Raw genomic sequence first — 16,082 nt, forward strand, 5'->3', positions numbered from 1 at the left:
TAAGCCAGCAGAGCTCACACCAGAGAAGTCAGAATCAAGTCCTATCATTAAAATGCTAGCTAAGTCCCTTTGAGGCAGGAACATGAAGATATAGTTAATAGGCAGGATGTACTGGAAGGAAGCGTACTTCTAGAGACCAGCCTTCTCCCAAGTGGATGAATAACATAATCCATTATGATTCTGCCTTTGATGAAGCCAATAACACAGCTTAAATAACTTTAAGACTCCTTGTTTAGCTTGAGCCTTCCCATGAGACTTTCTGAAGAGCGAGTGAAGCCATGCACAGAGACCAGAGCACATATGCACAGCAACATGAATGCTGTTTGCTACCTCTCTTCAGCTGAGACTTATGTCCTAGACAAATAGAAGAATACCTTAAAAGCTTGAAGATGCATGTGGTAACAGCAGGAGGAGGTACAAAAAGAAACTAGCAGTGATTTTCACTATTATCTACTCAGGAGAAGTTGTAGGTTTTAGAGAAACCCACAAGCATAGATGGGTAACAGATGCCACAACTATCTCCTTCCAGTGGTAGGAGATGGAATTAGAGGAACAGATGGCACTTCTGAAGAATGAACTTCTGTTTGGTTTTACACCTCTTTATCAAAGCCATTGGATATCTTCAAGAATGATCTTGAGGTGCTGGAGCAGGTCCAGAGGAGAACAATGAGACTGAGGAAGGGACTGGAGGGAAGGTCTGATAAGGAAGAGGCTGAGGGAGCTGGGGGTGTTCAGCCTGGAGAAGAGGAGGCTCAGGGGGGACCTTATCACTCTCTACAAGTACCTGAAGGGAAGTTGTAGTCAGGTGGGGGTCAGGCTCTTCTGCCAGGCAGCTTGTGAAGCTGTGCCAGGGGAGGTTTAGGTTGGATGGTAGGAAGCAGTTCCTCATGGAAAGGGGAATTAAACACAGGGATGGACTGCTCAAGGAGGTGGTGCAGTCGCTATCCCTGGAGCTGTTTAAGGCAAAACTGGATGTGGCAATTAATGACATGGTCTGATCACGGTGTTAGGTCATAGGTTGGACCTGATCTCAGAGGTCTATTCCAGCTGTGAAGTTTCTGAATTAAAATACACTTTCTGGGGGTCTTTTTGTTTGCTTGTTTTTCTTAAAAGTAGACATTCTTTATATACTAATAAATACTACACTTTTTAATCTATTTAAACAAAGTGTGCTGTGTAGTTGGTTGGGTTTTTTTTCCTTGCCTATAGTTTTATTATTAAAAAATACTAGTCAAAAGGATCTGGAGGTACTGGAAGGTGTCCAGAGAAGGGCCACAAGGATGATCAGAGGGCTGGAGCTGCTCTGCTATGAGGACAGACTGAGGGAGTTGGGGCTGTTCAGTCTGGAGAAGAGAAGGCTCCAAGGAGACCTTATTGCCTTCTAGTATCTAAGGGGGCCTATAAGAAAGCTGGGGAGGGACTTTTTAGGGTGTGAGGTAATGATAAGACTGGGGGGAATGGAAAAAAACTAGAAATGGGTAGATTCAGATTGGATGTTAGGAAGTTCTTCACCATAAGGGTGGTGAGACAGTGGAACAAATTGCCCAGGGAGGTGGTGGAAACCACATCCCTGGATATGGCTCTGGGCAACCTGATTTAGTGTAAGGTGTCCCTGCACATGACAGGGGGGGTGGAACAAGATGCTCCTTGAGGTCCCTTCCGACCCTAACAATTCTGTATAAGGCAGGAAAGACCATTACTGATTTCAGTATGGTAGGGTCTGAGACTGAATCCCAATTCCTCACTTAAAACACACGACCTCCTATCAGTATGGAATCTGCAACCTGTTTTCTAGTCAGTCCAGACTGACAGGAATAATAGGTAAAGCCCAGAGAGAAGGTATTTTCAACACAGCCACAAGTTGGAGAACACACGCTCCTATTACAGCCCCACCTAGACTGGGCACTCAGCAAAGGGGGGACGACACAGATTTTTTTAAGCTCTTTGAAGCCCTGTTTCTGAAACTGCCGCTTAGGAGGTTTCCGATTCACAGGGGAAAAGAAGACAGAAAGACAGAAAGAATAATTTCTGCCCTAGCTGAGGCGTTGCGAGTCATCAGAGTTTGTTATTCACGCTTAGGCAAAAGGAAGTGGAAACTTCAGAGAGATCGAAGCAGAGAGGCGCCGGCAATCAGACTGGCGATGAGAGCGGCTCCCGCCGCCAGCAAACGCGCACGCAGCCACCTTTCCCCGCGCCTGTCCCTCCTTAAACAAACCAGCAAGCCTTCGCTTCCCCCTCCTCGCCCTCACTCCCTACCTTCCACCGAGCGTCCGATGCTGTGCAAGTGGGTGAGGGAGGGGTACTCGGCGTGAACCCCCTTCAGGTACGCCTCCAGCTCCTCGGCGTGGTGGTACTTGAAATCCAGCGCGGCCACCACGGAGATCAGGCAGAGGATGCCCACCACGTCCTAGAAGGAAAGAGATGAACCAAACAGCCTGAGGGGACCGGGGGGTGGCCGTTACCCCTGCCGAACGGGATGAGGAGGGAAGGATTCCTCAGCGGGCTCGTCGCTGTGGCGGCACAGCCGGGGCAGCGACAAGCCGGCGGAGAGTACCCCCCTCCCCGCCTCAGCCCTCCTGCCCTCACAGCCAGCAGGCGCCTTCCACCCACAGCCACCGCTCCTACCCCGGCGGCCGCCCGCATGCTGCCGCCGCTCTTCCACAACTGGAACCCCAAGGCCGGGCGGGGGCCGCCATCCCCAGCCGCCAGCCTCGCCCTGCCCTGCCCCGCCCCTGACTGACGCAGGCTTCATCCACTCAGGTCCCCTCGACCCGCCCAAGGGGCACAGGAGCGGGGCACACACCCCTCCCCTTCTGCCCTGCCTCTTTCCCGCCTCGCCGACGGCGCTCACCTGTGCGCCGCACGGCAGCTGCCGGCCGCAGCCCCTCGGAGGCTGAGGGGAGGGAAGGGAAGGGAAGGGAAGGGAAAGGAAAGGTCCCAAACGAGAGGCCGGCGGCCAGCGGCCGGCTTCGTCTCGTCGCGGAGCTGCTGGCTGGCCCCGCTGCTGGGCGGTGTTCGGAGGAAGCAGCGCGGCCACGTTTTTCACCGAGTCCCCGTTGGATTTGCCTCATTTACTTCCCGGAGAGGGAGTCAAGGGTTCTTTAAAAAAACAAAACACGTGGTGTTTTTTGTTGGTTGGTTGGCTGGTTGGTTGTTGTTTTGGTTTGGGTTTTTCTTAGGAGGTTTGGAGGCTGCCGGCTCCGACTGCCATGTGCCGTTCATGCCACTGCTCTTTCTCAGCAGCTCTGGGGTCCTGGGCTGTGAGCAGGGTCTGAGAGCAGCACCTGGGGTCCAGATACAGAATTAACCAGGTTGGAAAAGACCTTCGAGATCATCCAGTCCCAAACCATCTGCGTGCAGAGGAACTCTTGAGAGAATTTAGCTGCCCAAATCTAACAAGGTCTTTGCCTACAGGCTCACAGGTTGTCAGAGGTTGGAAGGGACCCAAAGAGATCATTGAGTCCAACCCCCCTGACAGAGCAGGACCATACAATCTAGCTCAAGTCACACAGGAACACATCTAGATGGGCCTTGAAAGTCTCCAGAGAAGGAGACTCCACAACCTCTCTGGGCAGCCTGTTCCAGTGCTCTGTGACCCTCACAGTAAAGCAGCTCCCCTTTGTGTTGAGTTGGAACCTCCTGTGCTGCAGCTTGCATCCATTGTCCCTTGTCCTATCACAGGAGGCAAGTGAGCAGAGCCTGTCCCCTCCCTCCTGACCCCCAGCCCTCAGATATTTATAAACATTTATTAAATCCCCTCTCAGTCTCCTGTTTTCCAGACTAAACAGCCCCAGGTCCCTCAGCCTCTCCTCACCAGGCAGTGCTCCAGTCCCCTAATCATCCTCACAGCCCTCTGCTGGACCCTCTCCAGCAGATCCCTATCCCTCTCGAACTGGGGAGCCCAGAACTGAACACAATACACAGCTTAGCTTTTTCTCGTTGTGTTTTGGGGTTGTCATTAAGAGGAGTGTTTAACAGGCTTGCATTAACTTACTGAAAGGCCTGGACTCTATCTACAGAATTAAAAGGTTTTCCTTGGTTTTGTGCTAACCACACTGCCTTGGGGATCTCCTAGATTTGGGATTCACCACAAAGACTTTTTCATCACCTTTTATTGTCTTTAAGATTGAAAAGGGCTAAGAGAGAGTATTAAAAAAAAGTATACATTCTTGCCTCCAGCAACGAAAATTAGGATAGCATCTACATTTCTTTATGACTGTGGTTGTAGCTGAGTGGTACCACACAACTATTTGTCAATTCTGCATAATTTTTCTGGGAAAGAAAACCAGCAGTTCTCATTATAACCAGCAGCAGGATCTTATCCACCTCCTTCTGAAGCTTGCTATGCTGGCTAATGTCAGGAAAAAAAGGTAGTGAAGGAATTTAATTCATGGAATCAGAATTGTCAGGGTTGGAAGGGACCTCAAGGATCATCCAGTTCCAACGCCCCCTACCACGGGCAGGGACACCTCCACTCTAGATCAGGTGTGCATTCTGAAGAGAAGACCCTGCAGTTAATAAAAACCCCTCTTGTTAAATAAGAAGCTACCATTAAATTGAAGGTGCCCTATTGTTTGGGGGTTTTTACTCCAAAACTTGGGGGGGGGGGGCAATAATCAAATTATACTTTAATGCAATTATCTGTGGTGGTAAGATATCTATGCTCAGACCCCTCAAGCATTCTTAAGTCATGAGAAGAATTTCCATATCACATATGGCAAAGGATGTATGCAATGTACAAGGCTACTCAGTTAAAAGAACAATGTTAAGCTTCTGTTGAATAGTGTTCCTTCAAGCATAGCATTCTTGCACCTGGGAAAGAACAACCCCAGGGAGCAGGATAGGTTGGGGACTGACCTGCTGGAGAACAGTGAAAAGGAAAAGGACCTGGGGGTCTTAGTGGATGAAAGGCTGACCATGAGCCAGCAATGTGCTCTTGTGGTCAAGAAGGCCAAGGCCATTCTGGGGTGGATTAGAAGGGCTGTGGTTAGTAAGTCAAGAGATGTTCTCCTCCCCCTCTACTCTGCCCTGCTGAGGCCACATCTGGAATATTGTGTCCAGTTCTGGGCCCCTCAGTTCAAGAAGGACCTCAGGGAACTGCTTGAGAGAGTCCAGCACAGAGCCACAAAAAAGATGAAGGGAGTGGAACATCTTCCTTATGAGGAGAGCCTGAGGGAGCTGAGGGCTCTGTAGTTGGAGAGGAGGAGCCTGAGAGGTGACCTCATTGCTGTTGATAAAGATGTGCAGGGTGAGTGCCAAGAGGCTGGAGCCAGGCTCTGCTGGGTGATGCCCAATGCCAGCACAAGGGACAATGATGGAAGTTGAGGCATACGAAGCTCCATGGAAACAGGAGGAAAATGTTTTCCCTGTGAGGCTGACAGAACACTGGGACAGGCTGCCCAGGGGGGTTGTGGATTCTCCCTCTCCAGAGATATTCAAACCCTGCCTGGATATGTTCCTGTGTGATCTGCTCTAGGTGCTCCTGCTCTGGCAGGGGGGTTGGACTGGATTATGCTTTGAGGTCACTTCCAAACCCTAACATTCTGTGATTCTGGAAGAGGGAACAGCCCCAGAGCCTTTCCCCCATCCTCTGACTCCATCATTAATAGTTGGTTAGAGTTACTGGCATTTGCTACATGGAACAGGAATGACACTGTGGGGTTACACTGCAAATGTCTTCAAAGAAGCAGGAATTTGTAAGGCTTGAATATTTATTTATGTATAGGCTCCTTGAAAGGTGATCTGCAGATGCCACTTGAGCAAGCAGGGAAGAAAATACACTCAAGTGGTAATCCAACATGTATATAGACATGGGAACTGTCCCAAGATCATGACATGAAATCAGAGAACTTTGACTCCAAGATTGAGTAGGGTGTTTGCAACATGGTAAAAATCACAGTGGGTTGTAATAACTTAATCTCAGTGAAACAACTAGAATCACCTTTGATTGCAGGTTGATCCAGTGTTATCTCTTTTGGAAATTACATCACCTTTTAATGTAGGCAACACAACCATGGTTAAGTGAGTGTATTACTGTGTTTAGGAATGTTCAAAATGATAGAATGTTCCCATGCCAGGTGCTTGCAAGTTAAGACAAGTCAACCTGTTTGGTAATATTTGAGTCACATGTGACAGGATCAAGATCTTTCCTTCTCTCCTCTCCTTCCTTCCTTCCCTTCTTCCTTCCTTCATTCCTTCCCCCCTCTCATTCCTTCTTCTCTTCATATTCCTTCCCTTCTTCCTTCCTTCATTCCTTCCCCCCCTCATTCCTTCCTTCTCTTCATATTCTCTCCTCTCCTTCTTCTCTCCTTCTTTGCCTCTTACTTTCCTTTTCTGCCCTTTTATTTTCTTTCCCTCTTTGCCTTTATTTAATTTCCTTCTTTCCTTTAATCTCCCATTGGCACCAGTAGTTCAAAATCAGGAACTATGTGTCTGAAATCAATTGGAAGTTACTGTCCTCAGCAGTGGGATGGACAATGACCTCTCTAATGGAGTGATACACACAGAGAAATCCTATGGCCACAAACAGCAGCAATTGCTCTCCTCTCAGTGTCCTTCCAGATCGCCTATTCAGAAGTATTCAACAAGGAACTATTAAAGCAAGTACCTGAGGGTGGGTTTTACAGAATAGCAGTAATAATAATAATAATGATGTAATCACAGGATGTTAGGGGTTGGAAGGGACCTCTTCAGATCTTCAAGTCCAACCCTCTTGCCAGAGCAGGACCATAGAATCCAGTGCAGGTTGCACAGGAACACATCCAGAGGGGGCTGGAAAGGCTCCAGAGCAGGAGACTCCACAACCTCTCTGGGCAGCCTGTTCCAATGCTCGGGGACCTTCACAGTAAAGAAGTTTTTCCTCAGGTTGAGGTGGAATTTCCTGTGCTGCAGTTTCCATCCCATTGCCCCTTGCCTTATCACAGGGCACAAGTGAGCAGAGGCTGTCCCTTCCTTCCTGCCCCCCAGCCTTCAGATATTGATAGACATTGATTAGATCCCTTCTCAATCTTCTGCTCTCCAGACTGAACAACCCCAGGTCTCTCAGCCTCTCCTCACCAGGCAGTGCTGCAGTCCTTTCAGCATCCTTGCAGCCCTCTGTTGGACTCTGTCCGGTAGATCCCTGTCCCTCTTGAGCTGGGCAGCCCATAATAATATTAAAAAAAATATTATTAATATTATTAGTCGTATATAGTTATTACAGTATCGTTATTAATAATGATGATGATGACGACGACGCACATTTTAACGCGGCATTGGCAGCCGTGGTCTCAGCAGAGTTGCTCGGGAGCCGGTCGGGGTGGTGTACTGATGCGAGCGGCAGTGTTGCCCTCTAGTGGCAGGTAGAGGAAATCCTGCCACGAGCAACGGGTCTGAAAACACCTTCACGCAATAGTTCGGGAGCACCGTAAGGCTGACGACGCTTCGCAAACACACAGTTAAGATAGGTCTCAGCACTAAAAGATCTTCTGGAAGCTTTTGTGATTTTGGAGAGCCATTCCCAGAGGTGGTGCGCAGTAATAAGCCAAGGAACAATGGAGACAAACTTGAGCAGAGAAGGTTTCAGCTCAACATGAGGAGAAGCTTCTTTACTGTAAGGGTGAGGGAGCACTGAAACAGACTGCCCAGAGAGGTTGTGGAGTATCCTTAGCTGGAGACTTTCCAACCCCACCTGGATGCATTCCTGTGTGGACTACCGTGGGTGATGCTGCTTTTGGCAGGGGGGTTGGACCCCATGACCTCTAGAGGTCCCTTCCAACCTCTAACATTCTGTGATTCTGCAATTCTGGGATCTTGTAATTGGAAATGTTTTACTTAGTGTTTTGTCATCTTTTATGCAGGATTTCTGCACTTTCCAAAGACCAGTGAGGAAAAAATATATAAATGAGTGTCCCACATCATAACTGAAGCTTCAAAATATTGGCTTTTTTGGTGAGCTACACAGAGGGATCACTAACAAGGATTCAATTTTTTAAGGATCACTGCTGCTATTAAAACCTTCTCATTTGAAATCATGTCCTAGGCACACAAGCCACAGCTTTGTGTTCTTTGCAGCGCTGTAACACCAAAGACCTGACAATCAGATCTCTGGTGTGGGAAAAACAGGAGATAAAGGCTCTCTCAAGTGAGACGGACAAGACAAGTGAGTTCAGCACAAGTGATGACACAGGAGCATGACTTTGATAGGACAGCACAGTCCTGGATTAGTGTAAATCCAGATAACAATCACCTGAATGAAGCCATTCTGGTGTGTAATACCCACAGCGATGAATTGACAGGCTGATGTTAGTAGGGCAAAAGATAGATTCTCTGCTTGAAAGAGCACAAAAGCTCTAGAAATCGCTCAAGCCTTCACCAACTTATTTGTTCTCTCTCTCACACAGGCAATTCTCATCTGAGGCTTGAATACTTGGCTCATAAATCTCCTCTCTGTCCCAGCACAAGGATTACCCCTGGAGAAGAAAGGGATGCCCTGCTGTGTCTGGTAATCTGCAATTAGAAAACGATCCCGAGGGGGACTATTAGCAGCTAGTATAGTTCAGAGCTGTCCAGACAAGCACTGAATTAGCTGGAGAAGCTGGAACCACAACTAGCTGCCTGGCAAGCCTCTCACTCATCCCATCTTGCAAACAGCAAAATCTGCATACAGCAGAGATTTTGAGCTACTGTATGGCAACACATTGTCAGGTGCTACGGTGGAACAGGTCTGTTCTGCTCCACAGGGGCTTGAAGTGTGGGAACTCAATCTCCTTCCAGAGAAGTGTGTTGAGTGTTGTGTGTTTGGTATTGTAATACTATCCAGTATCATAATATCAGTCAGGGTTGGAAGGGACCACATGGATCATCTAGTTCCAACCCTCCAGCCATGAGAAGGGACACCCCACACTAGATCAGGCTGGCCAGAGCCTCAGCCAGCCTGGGCTTAAACACCTCCAGGGATGGGGCCCCAGACACCTCCCTGGACAACCCATTCCAGGGCTTCACCACTCTCATGGTGAAGAACTTGCTCCTCACATCCAGTCTGAATCTCCCCACCTCCAGCTTCATTCCATTCCCCCTAGTCCTATCACTACCTGATATCCTGAGAAGACCTTCCCCAGCCTTCTTGTAGTCCCCTTCAGATACTGGAAGGCCACAATTAGGTCACCTCGGAGCTTCTCTTCTCCAGACTGCACAACCCCAATTCCCTCAGTCTGTCCTCATAGCAGAGCAGCTCCAGCCCTCTGATCATCCTCGTAGCCCTTCTCTGGACACCTTCCAGCACCTCCACCCCTCTTATAATACTGTTGAAAAATGTTTCAGCTTTACCTTTTTCTCCTCTCAAATTGCCTTAGACTTGTCCTGTCAGTAGCTCACTTAGAATTAGATGTAACTTGAAACTAAATTGCATCATGATAAGCCAAGGAACAATGGAGACAAACTTGAACAGAGAAGGTTTCAGCTCAACGTGAGGAGAAACTTCTTTGCAGTGAGGGTGACAGAGCCCTGGAGCAGGCTGCCCAGAGAGGTTGTGGAGTCTCCAAACCCACCTGGATGCATACCCTGGGTCATCCTGCTTTTGGCAGGAGGGTTGGACTCAATGCTCTCTGGAGGTCCCTTCCAACCTCTAATGCACTGTGGTTCTGTGAAATTATCCTTGGAATGGCAAAACTTAGTTTTGCACTTGTTGTAGAATAGAAATAGAAATAGAAATAGAAATAGAAATAGAAATAGAAATAGAAATAGAAATAATAGAAATAAATAGAAATAGAAATAGAAATAGAAATAGAAATAGAAATAGAAATAGAAATAGAAATAGAAATAGAAATAACCAGGTTGGAAGAGACCTTCAAGATCATCGTGTCCAACCTATCAACTAATCAAACACCACCTAATCAACTAAACCATGGCACCAAGGACCCTATCAAGTATTCCCCTGAACACCTCCAGTGATGGTGACTCTACCACCTCCCCAGGCAGCCCATTCCAATGGGCAATCACTCTCTCTGTGTAGAACTTCCTCCTAACATCCAGCGTAAACCTCCCCTGGTGCAGCCTGAGACTGTGTCCTCTTGTTCTGGTGCTGCTTGCCTGGCAGAAGAGACCAACCTCCACCTGTCTACAACCTCCCTTCAGGTAGTTGTAGAGAGCAATAAGGTCACCCCTGAGTCTCCTCTTCTCCAGGCTAAGCAAGCCCAGCTCCCTCAGTCTGTCCTCATAGGGCTTGTGTTCCAAACCCCTCACCAATTTTGTTGCCCTTGATGGGTCCCTGGGTAGGTAAGAGCACAGCACTAAGAATGGGGAAAGCCAGGAAGAGTTGATGAGTAGTTCAGTGGGCTGAGAGCCAAAAGATTTCAGGGAAGTAGATAAGGAGGAGGAAGATGAGGAATGTCTTTAGAAGGTGGAAAGGTTATAGATGCTGTTTGTAGAAAAAAGCAATCGAGTGGATTCAGGGTGAGGGATTTGTATGGAAAAGGACTGAGGGTGTTTTTTTCCCACTCACTAAAATCTTGCTGATCTGACCCCAGGATAATATAGTTTGAGGGATTTAAGGCATGGACACAGCACCTTGTCAGATCTGCTAATCTGTGTATGAAATGCATTGCAGTTAATTCCATGGAAACTACAGAGATTGTTCGTAGCTGATTTCTTGTAGGTGTTAAACAATACTTTTGAGTCATCTGAAGTGCTTCCCTAAGAGTGACCCCCTCAGCTATTCCTCTTGCACAGTCAAATCCCTGCTCAGAGAAGACTTGTAGGATAAGGGATCATAGTATCATAGTATCAGTCAGGGTTGGAATGGACCACAAGGATCATCTAGATCCAACCCCCCTGCCATGGCCAGGGACACCCCACACTAGCTCAGGCTGGCCAGGGCCTCATCCAGCCTGGGCTTAAACACCTCCAGGGACGGGGCCCCAACCACCTCCCTGGACAACCCATTCCAGGGTTTCACCACTCTCATGGTGAAGAACTTCCTCCTCCCCTCCAGCCTGAATCTCCCCACCTGCAGCTTCATTCCATTCCCCCTAGTCCTATCACTACCTGATGCTCTTGCATTCCTGGCACGTCCTTGGAATGGATGTTTTAAACCAGCATACATTACAGCAGCTTTGAGCATGGTCATCAGGCACCCAACTGACTTCTGAGCAAGTCCCCACATTGGAACAATTTCCTGCACCAGCTTCAGAAGGAGCTCAGATGTCTTCATTTTAAGTTGGTTAATACATGCCTGTGTAAATATAATACAGACTTCTCCACTGGGAGTGAAGATTTTGAGCATTTAAGAAAGAGTAGCTTCATCTCATTTGCACTGGTGATCTCTTTTTTGGCAGCCTACCACACAGGAAGCCTGAAAATACACAAGGAGGAAAACATCCATCCCCAGAGACCCTGTGGTAAGGAGATTCACTAAGTGAAAATAGCTTGAAGGATCCTCTCACTTCGAGACATCTCCAATCTGCCTAACATATACCAAGGCCAAGTGTTGCATGCACTGCCAAGCTTGACTTACTGCCTGCCAAAAGCTTTTCTGCAGCTGATTGTTTTGCACACAGTTTTCACTATTGTTCAGCCTACTGGGGTCTCTTTAGCTTGGAGAAGAGGAGACTGAGGGGCAAACTCATTCATGTTTACAAAGCTGTGCAGGGTGAGTGCCCAAAGGCTGGAGCCAGGCTCTGCTGGGGGATGCCCAATGCCAGCACAAGGGGCAGTGGTGGAAGGTGAGGCAGAGGAAGTGCCATGGAAACAGGAGGAAAATGTTTTCCCTGTGAGGGTGACAAAACACTGCAAGAGGTTGCCCAGGGAGGTTGTGGAGTCTCCCTCTCTGGAGATATTCAGGACCCACCCAGATGTGTTCCTGTGTGATCTGCTCTAGGTGCTCCTCCTCTGGCAGGGGGGTTGGACTGGATGATGTTTATATCTAGGACATTATTCCCTATAAAAGGAATTTCTTCCTCTCCATTCAGTGCTGTCCTGATTACTCTCAGTATTTTTGGTACTTTTGTCTAGATCTAGAGTTACAAAAGAAAAGATCTTTATCTCTCTATGTTGTCCAGCCTTACCCAGCTGCAAATGAAGAATCTGAAACAGCAAATCACACAACCATATATTCAACAGCTTTAAACTTACGCCAAAGCTCTCTTGACTTCAGTCCCAGTCACAAGATACTGTTAAGAGGACACATGTGCTATCTTGCAGGAGAGGGAAAAGGCTTGGAAGCTTTCATAGCTCGGTCTTCATTAGTCTCTGTAGAGTTTACATTGCTTTATGTAAACCCAGAGCTGATCCAGAAGCCTCATCCCTGGAGGTTTTGAAGGCCAGGCTGGATGTGGCTGTGAGCAACCTGCTGTAGTGTGAGGTGTCCCTGCCCATGGCAGTGGGGTTGGAACTGGCTGATCCCTGAGGCCCCATCCAATTTAACAATTCTATGATGCTATATTCTATGATCCATGGACATATGCATCTGTAATTTCTGTGGCCTCTTGTTTTCATGATTTGGGCTCAGAAGTTTGGATATCATCAATTCCTCCCATCCTACTGTGAAACAAAATTTCAGTGAGTTCTGTCATGGTTTAACTCCATCCCAGCAACTAACCACCATGCAGCTGCCCACTTACCTCCACATCCCACAGTGGGATGGAGAAGAGAAGCGAAACCAAGTAAAACTTGTGGGTTGAGATAAGAACAGTTTAATAACTGAACTCAGCTCTGGGGAGGCCACACCTTGAGTATTGTGTTCACTTTTGGGCACCTCAGTACAAGAGAGATGTGGAGGTGCTGGAGCCAGGGCAGAGGAGGGCAAGGAAGCTGGGAAGGGCCTGGAGAAGAAATCTGATGAAGAGCAACTGAAGGAGCTGGGGATGGTTAATGTGAAACAGAGGAGGCTGAGGGGAGACCTCCTGGTTCTCTACAGCTACCTGAAAGGACATTTTGGAGAGGCTGATGCTGGTCTTTTCTCCCAGGTAATTAGTGAGAGAACAAGAGGGAATGGCCTCAAGCTGCCACTGGAGAGGTTTAAACTGAACAGTAGGAAAGCTTTTTCCAGGGCAAGAGTGGTCAGGCATTGGAATGTGCTGCCCAGGGAGGTGGTGGAGTCCCCAAGCCTGGCTGTGTTTGCAGGTGGTTTAGATGTGTTTCAAGGTGGTTTGGCTGTGGTACTTGGGGCTATGGTTTAGGGGTGACCCTTGCAGAGTAGGGTTCTGGTTTGGACTTGGATTCTGAAGGTCTTTTCCAACCTGAATGTTTATGTGATTCTGCTTCCATTAGTTTCTGTCCTGCATCTGCTGGCATCTTCATCAAACAATATATAGTCCCTCCAACTCATCTACAGCTAGACAGGGAGCTCAGCTTCTGACTGACTTTATATATAACCTAACTGACTTTCAAAGGAAGTATAATTTTCCTACTTTGTATTCAGAGTGGACTGTAAACCAAATTTCATTTAAATGGCTCTGGTGGATGTCAACAAATCAACATTTTGACCACAAATACATTCCAAACTCTCTAGGAGGCCAAAACTGTTAATTCCTTCAGGGTCCTCTGTCATGTTCACAAAAACCAACCAACCAAACAACAAAACCCCCAAAAAAGGACTATGAATAATTCAGAAACATTAACATAAATTCATAAACCTCTCTGAAGATTGAGGTCATTCTCATTTTACAGGTCAGGCACTGCAGAACAGAAAACAAAATAGGATCAAAATTATTCCTCCATCTGAAACACCAGCAAACTGATTTTGGAGGGTGGTTAGCATTGGCATAGTCAGCACTGGTAAGGCCACATCTTGAGTCCTGTGTCCAGTTCTGGGCCCCTCAGTTTAAGAAGGACATTGAGACACTTGAAGGTGTCCAGAGAAAGGCAACAAAGCTGGGGAGGGGTCTGGAGCACAGCCCTGTGAGGAGAGGCTGAGGGAACTGGGGTTGCTTAGCCTGGAGAAGAGGAGGCTCAGGGGAGACCTTCTGCTGTCTACAAGTACCTGAAGGGAGGTTGTACCCAGGTGGGGGTTGGTCTCTTCTCCCAGGCATCCAGCCCCAGAACAAGAGGACACAGTCTCAAGCTGCACCAGGGGAGGTTTAGGCTGGAGGTGAGGAGAAAGTTCTTCCCAGAAAGAGTAATTTGCCGTTGGAATGAGGTGCCCAGGGAGGTGGTGGAGTCACCATCCCTAGAGGTGTTCAGAGAAGGACTGGATGTGGCACTTGGAGCCATGGTTTAGTTGTCAGGAGGTGCTGGGTGATAGGTTGGACTTGATGATCTCTGAGGTCTTTTCCAACCTGGTTGATTCTATGATTCTATGATTCTATGACTTTATTCTGGAAAGAAGGCAATCACTGACTTCAGCTGCAGCTGTAAACTCTACACAGTTTTACAACTTTGACCCCTGCATGTCAGTCTAGGTCCCCCAAAAGAAGGAACACAGTACATCAGGTAAGGAATTTTCCAGAGCTGCATCTAGAGTAGATGCTGAAACATAATCCTGTCCAATTGGACCAGGATTTTGCAACTTTGAGCACATAGCTCCCTTTTCCTCCTGCACTCTGTGGTCTCAGATAATCCTTTCCAGCTTCAACAGCAAAGATCAGACTCAGACATGACCCTTATTTATGGCCTGAATTAAAATGTCATTTAGTAAGTCTGTTACAGTGCCTGCATGTGAAGGGGTCAGGAAAAGGATGCAAGGATCTTCTAGTTTGTACAGACACTGTTTTAGTAAACAGTATCTCCTGGGCAGGAGGGAATTTGGTGAAGTTCAACATGGGCAAGTGTAGAGTCTTGCACCTGGGAAGCAACAACTGCATGCACCAGTAGAGACTGGGGACTGACCTGCTGGAGAGCAGTGAAGGGGAAAGGGACCCGGGGGTCCTGGTGGATTAAAGGATGACCATGAGCCAGCAGTGTGCTCTGGTGGCCAAGAAGGCAAATGCCATTCTGGGGTGGATTAGAAGGGCTGTGGTTAGCAGGTCCAGAGAGGTTCTCCTCCCCCTCTGCTCTGCCCTGCTGAGGCCACATCTGGAATATTGTGTCCAGTTCTGGGCCCCTCAGCTCAAGAAAGGCAGTGAGCTGCTTGAAACAATCCAGCACAGAGCCATGAGGATGATTAGGGGAATGGAACATCTGCCCGGCAAGGAGAGCCTGAGGGAGCTGAGGGCTCTGTAGCTTGGAGAGGAGGAGACTGAGAGGTGACCTCATCAATGTTTATAAATATGAAAAGGGTAAGTGCCCAGAGGCTGGAGCCAGGCTCGGCTGGGTGATGCCCAATGCCAGCAAAAAGGGCAATGGAGGAAGTTGATGCACAGAAAGTTTCATGCAAATATGAAGAAAGTTTTCTTCCCTGTGAGGGTGACAGAGCCCTGGAAGAGGCTGCCCAGGGGGGTTGTGGAGTCTCTCTCTCTGGAGATATTCAAAACTCACCTGGCTGCCTTCCTGTGTGATCTGCTCTAGGTGCCCCTGCTCTGGCAGGGGGGTTGGACTGGGTGATCTTCCAGGGTCCCTTCCAGCCCCTGAAATTCTGTGATTCTGTGATTCTGTGATATTTTTCATCTAACCTCCCACATGAAAAATCAAACACAAGTAGAAAGAGCAGGTGTTCAGTCCTGTGAAATCCCATCCTCTGTATGGTTCATGAACAAGGTTATATTTGCTTTTTTTTCCTGGCTGGTTTAATGAGATTAGCAGTGGTTTATTATCCTTTGTGTCAACAGGTACATCTAGAACAGTGCCAGCACCCTGCAATGCTGTTTGGTGTCAGCCAAGGTCTGGGAACATCAGGGATCAGCTCTTGGCCTCAAGGAGGGCACCAAACCTGCTCTTACCCAGCTTGATTTCTCACACCCTCTGCACATCAACCTCTATCATTTCCAGTCTGATTCATCCTGTTGCTTGGCTTCTTTTTCCACTTCCATTTCCTTCACTTAGGATTCACTAGGTGTACCAAAGACATTCCTAGGCCCAGTTTGCCTCCATTTACCTGAACTAAGCTATGATATTCCTTCTGCATTGTTTTGCCAACTGTATTTATGACTGATTTTTAGCTGTTTCCTGGACAGAGAAGCCATTCACCTCCAAGTGAAGCTCACACTGAGAAACTTCAATGCTAAAAGTGC

General features: G+C 47.9%; 1 protein-coding gene across 1 annotated transcript in view; it reads right to left on the bottom strand.

Annotated features, from left to right (window-relative positions):
• The window catches only part of CPM (carboxypeptidase M), a 53,667-nt gene extending 50,962 nt beyond the window's left edge, over positions 1–2,705 (bottom strand). Inside the window, exons 1-2 of the mRNA XM_068160969.1 lie at positions 2,626–2,705; positions 2,257–2,407 (exon numbers count right to left, since the gene is read on the bottom strand). Of these exons, the coding sequence (XP_068017070.1) occupies positions 2,257–2,407; positions 2,626–2,643 (169 nt within the window). The 5' untranslated portion in view covers positions 2,644–2,705. The remainder of the gene's footprint in view (positions 1–2,256; positions 2,408–2,625) is intronic.
• Between the last annotated feature and the right edge of the window lie 13,377 nt (positions 2,706–16,082).

This window comes from Melanerpes formicivorus, unplaced genomic scaffold (assembly GCF_026170545.1).
Source record: "Melanerpes formicivorus ecotype bairdi unplaced genomic scaffold, bMelFor1.0.p_v2 SCAF_54, whole genome shotgun sequence".
Lineage (NCBI taxonomy): Eukaryota > Metazoa > Chordata > Aves > Piciformes > Picidae > Melanerpes > Melanerpes formicivorus.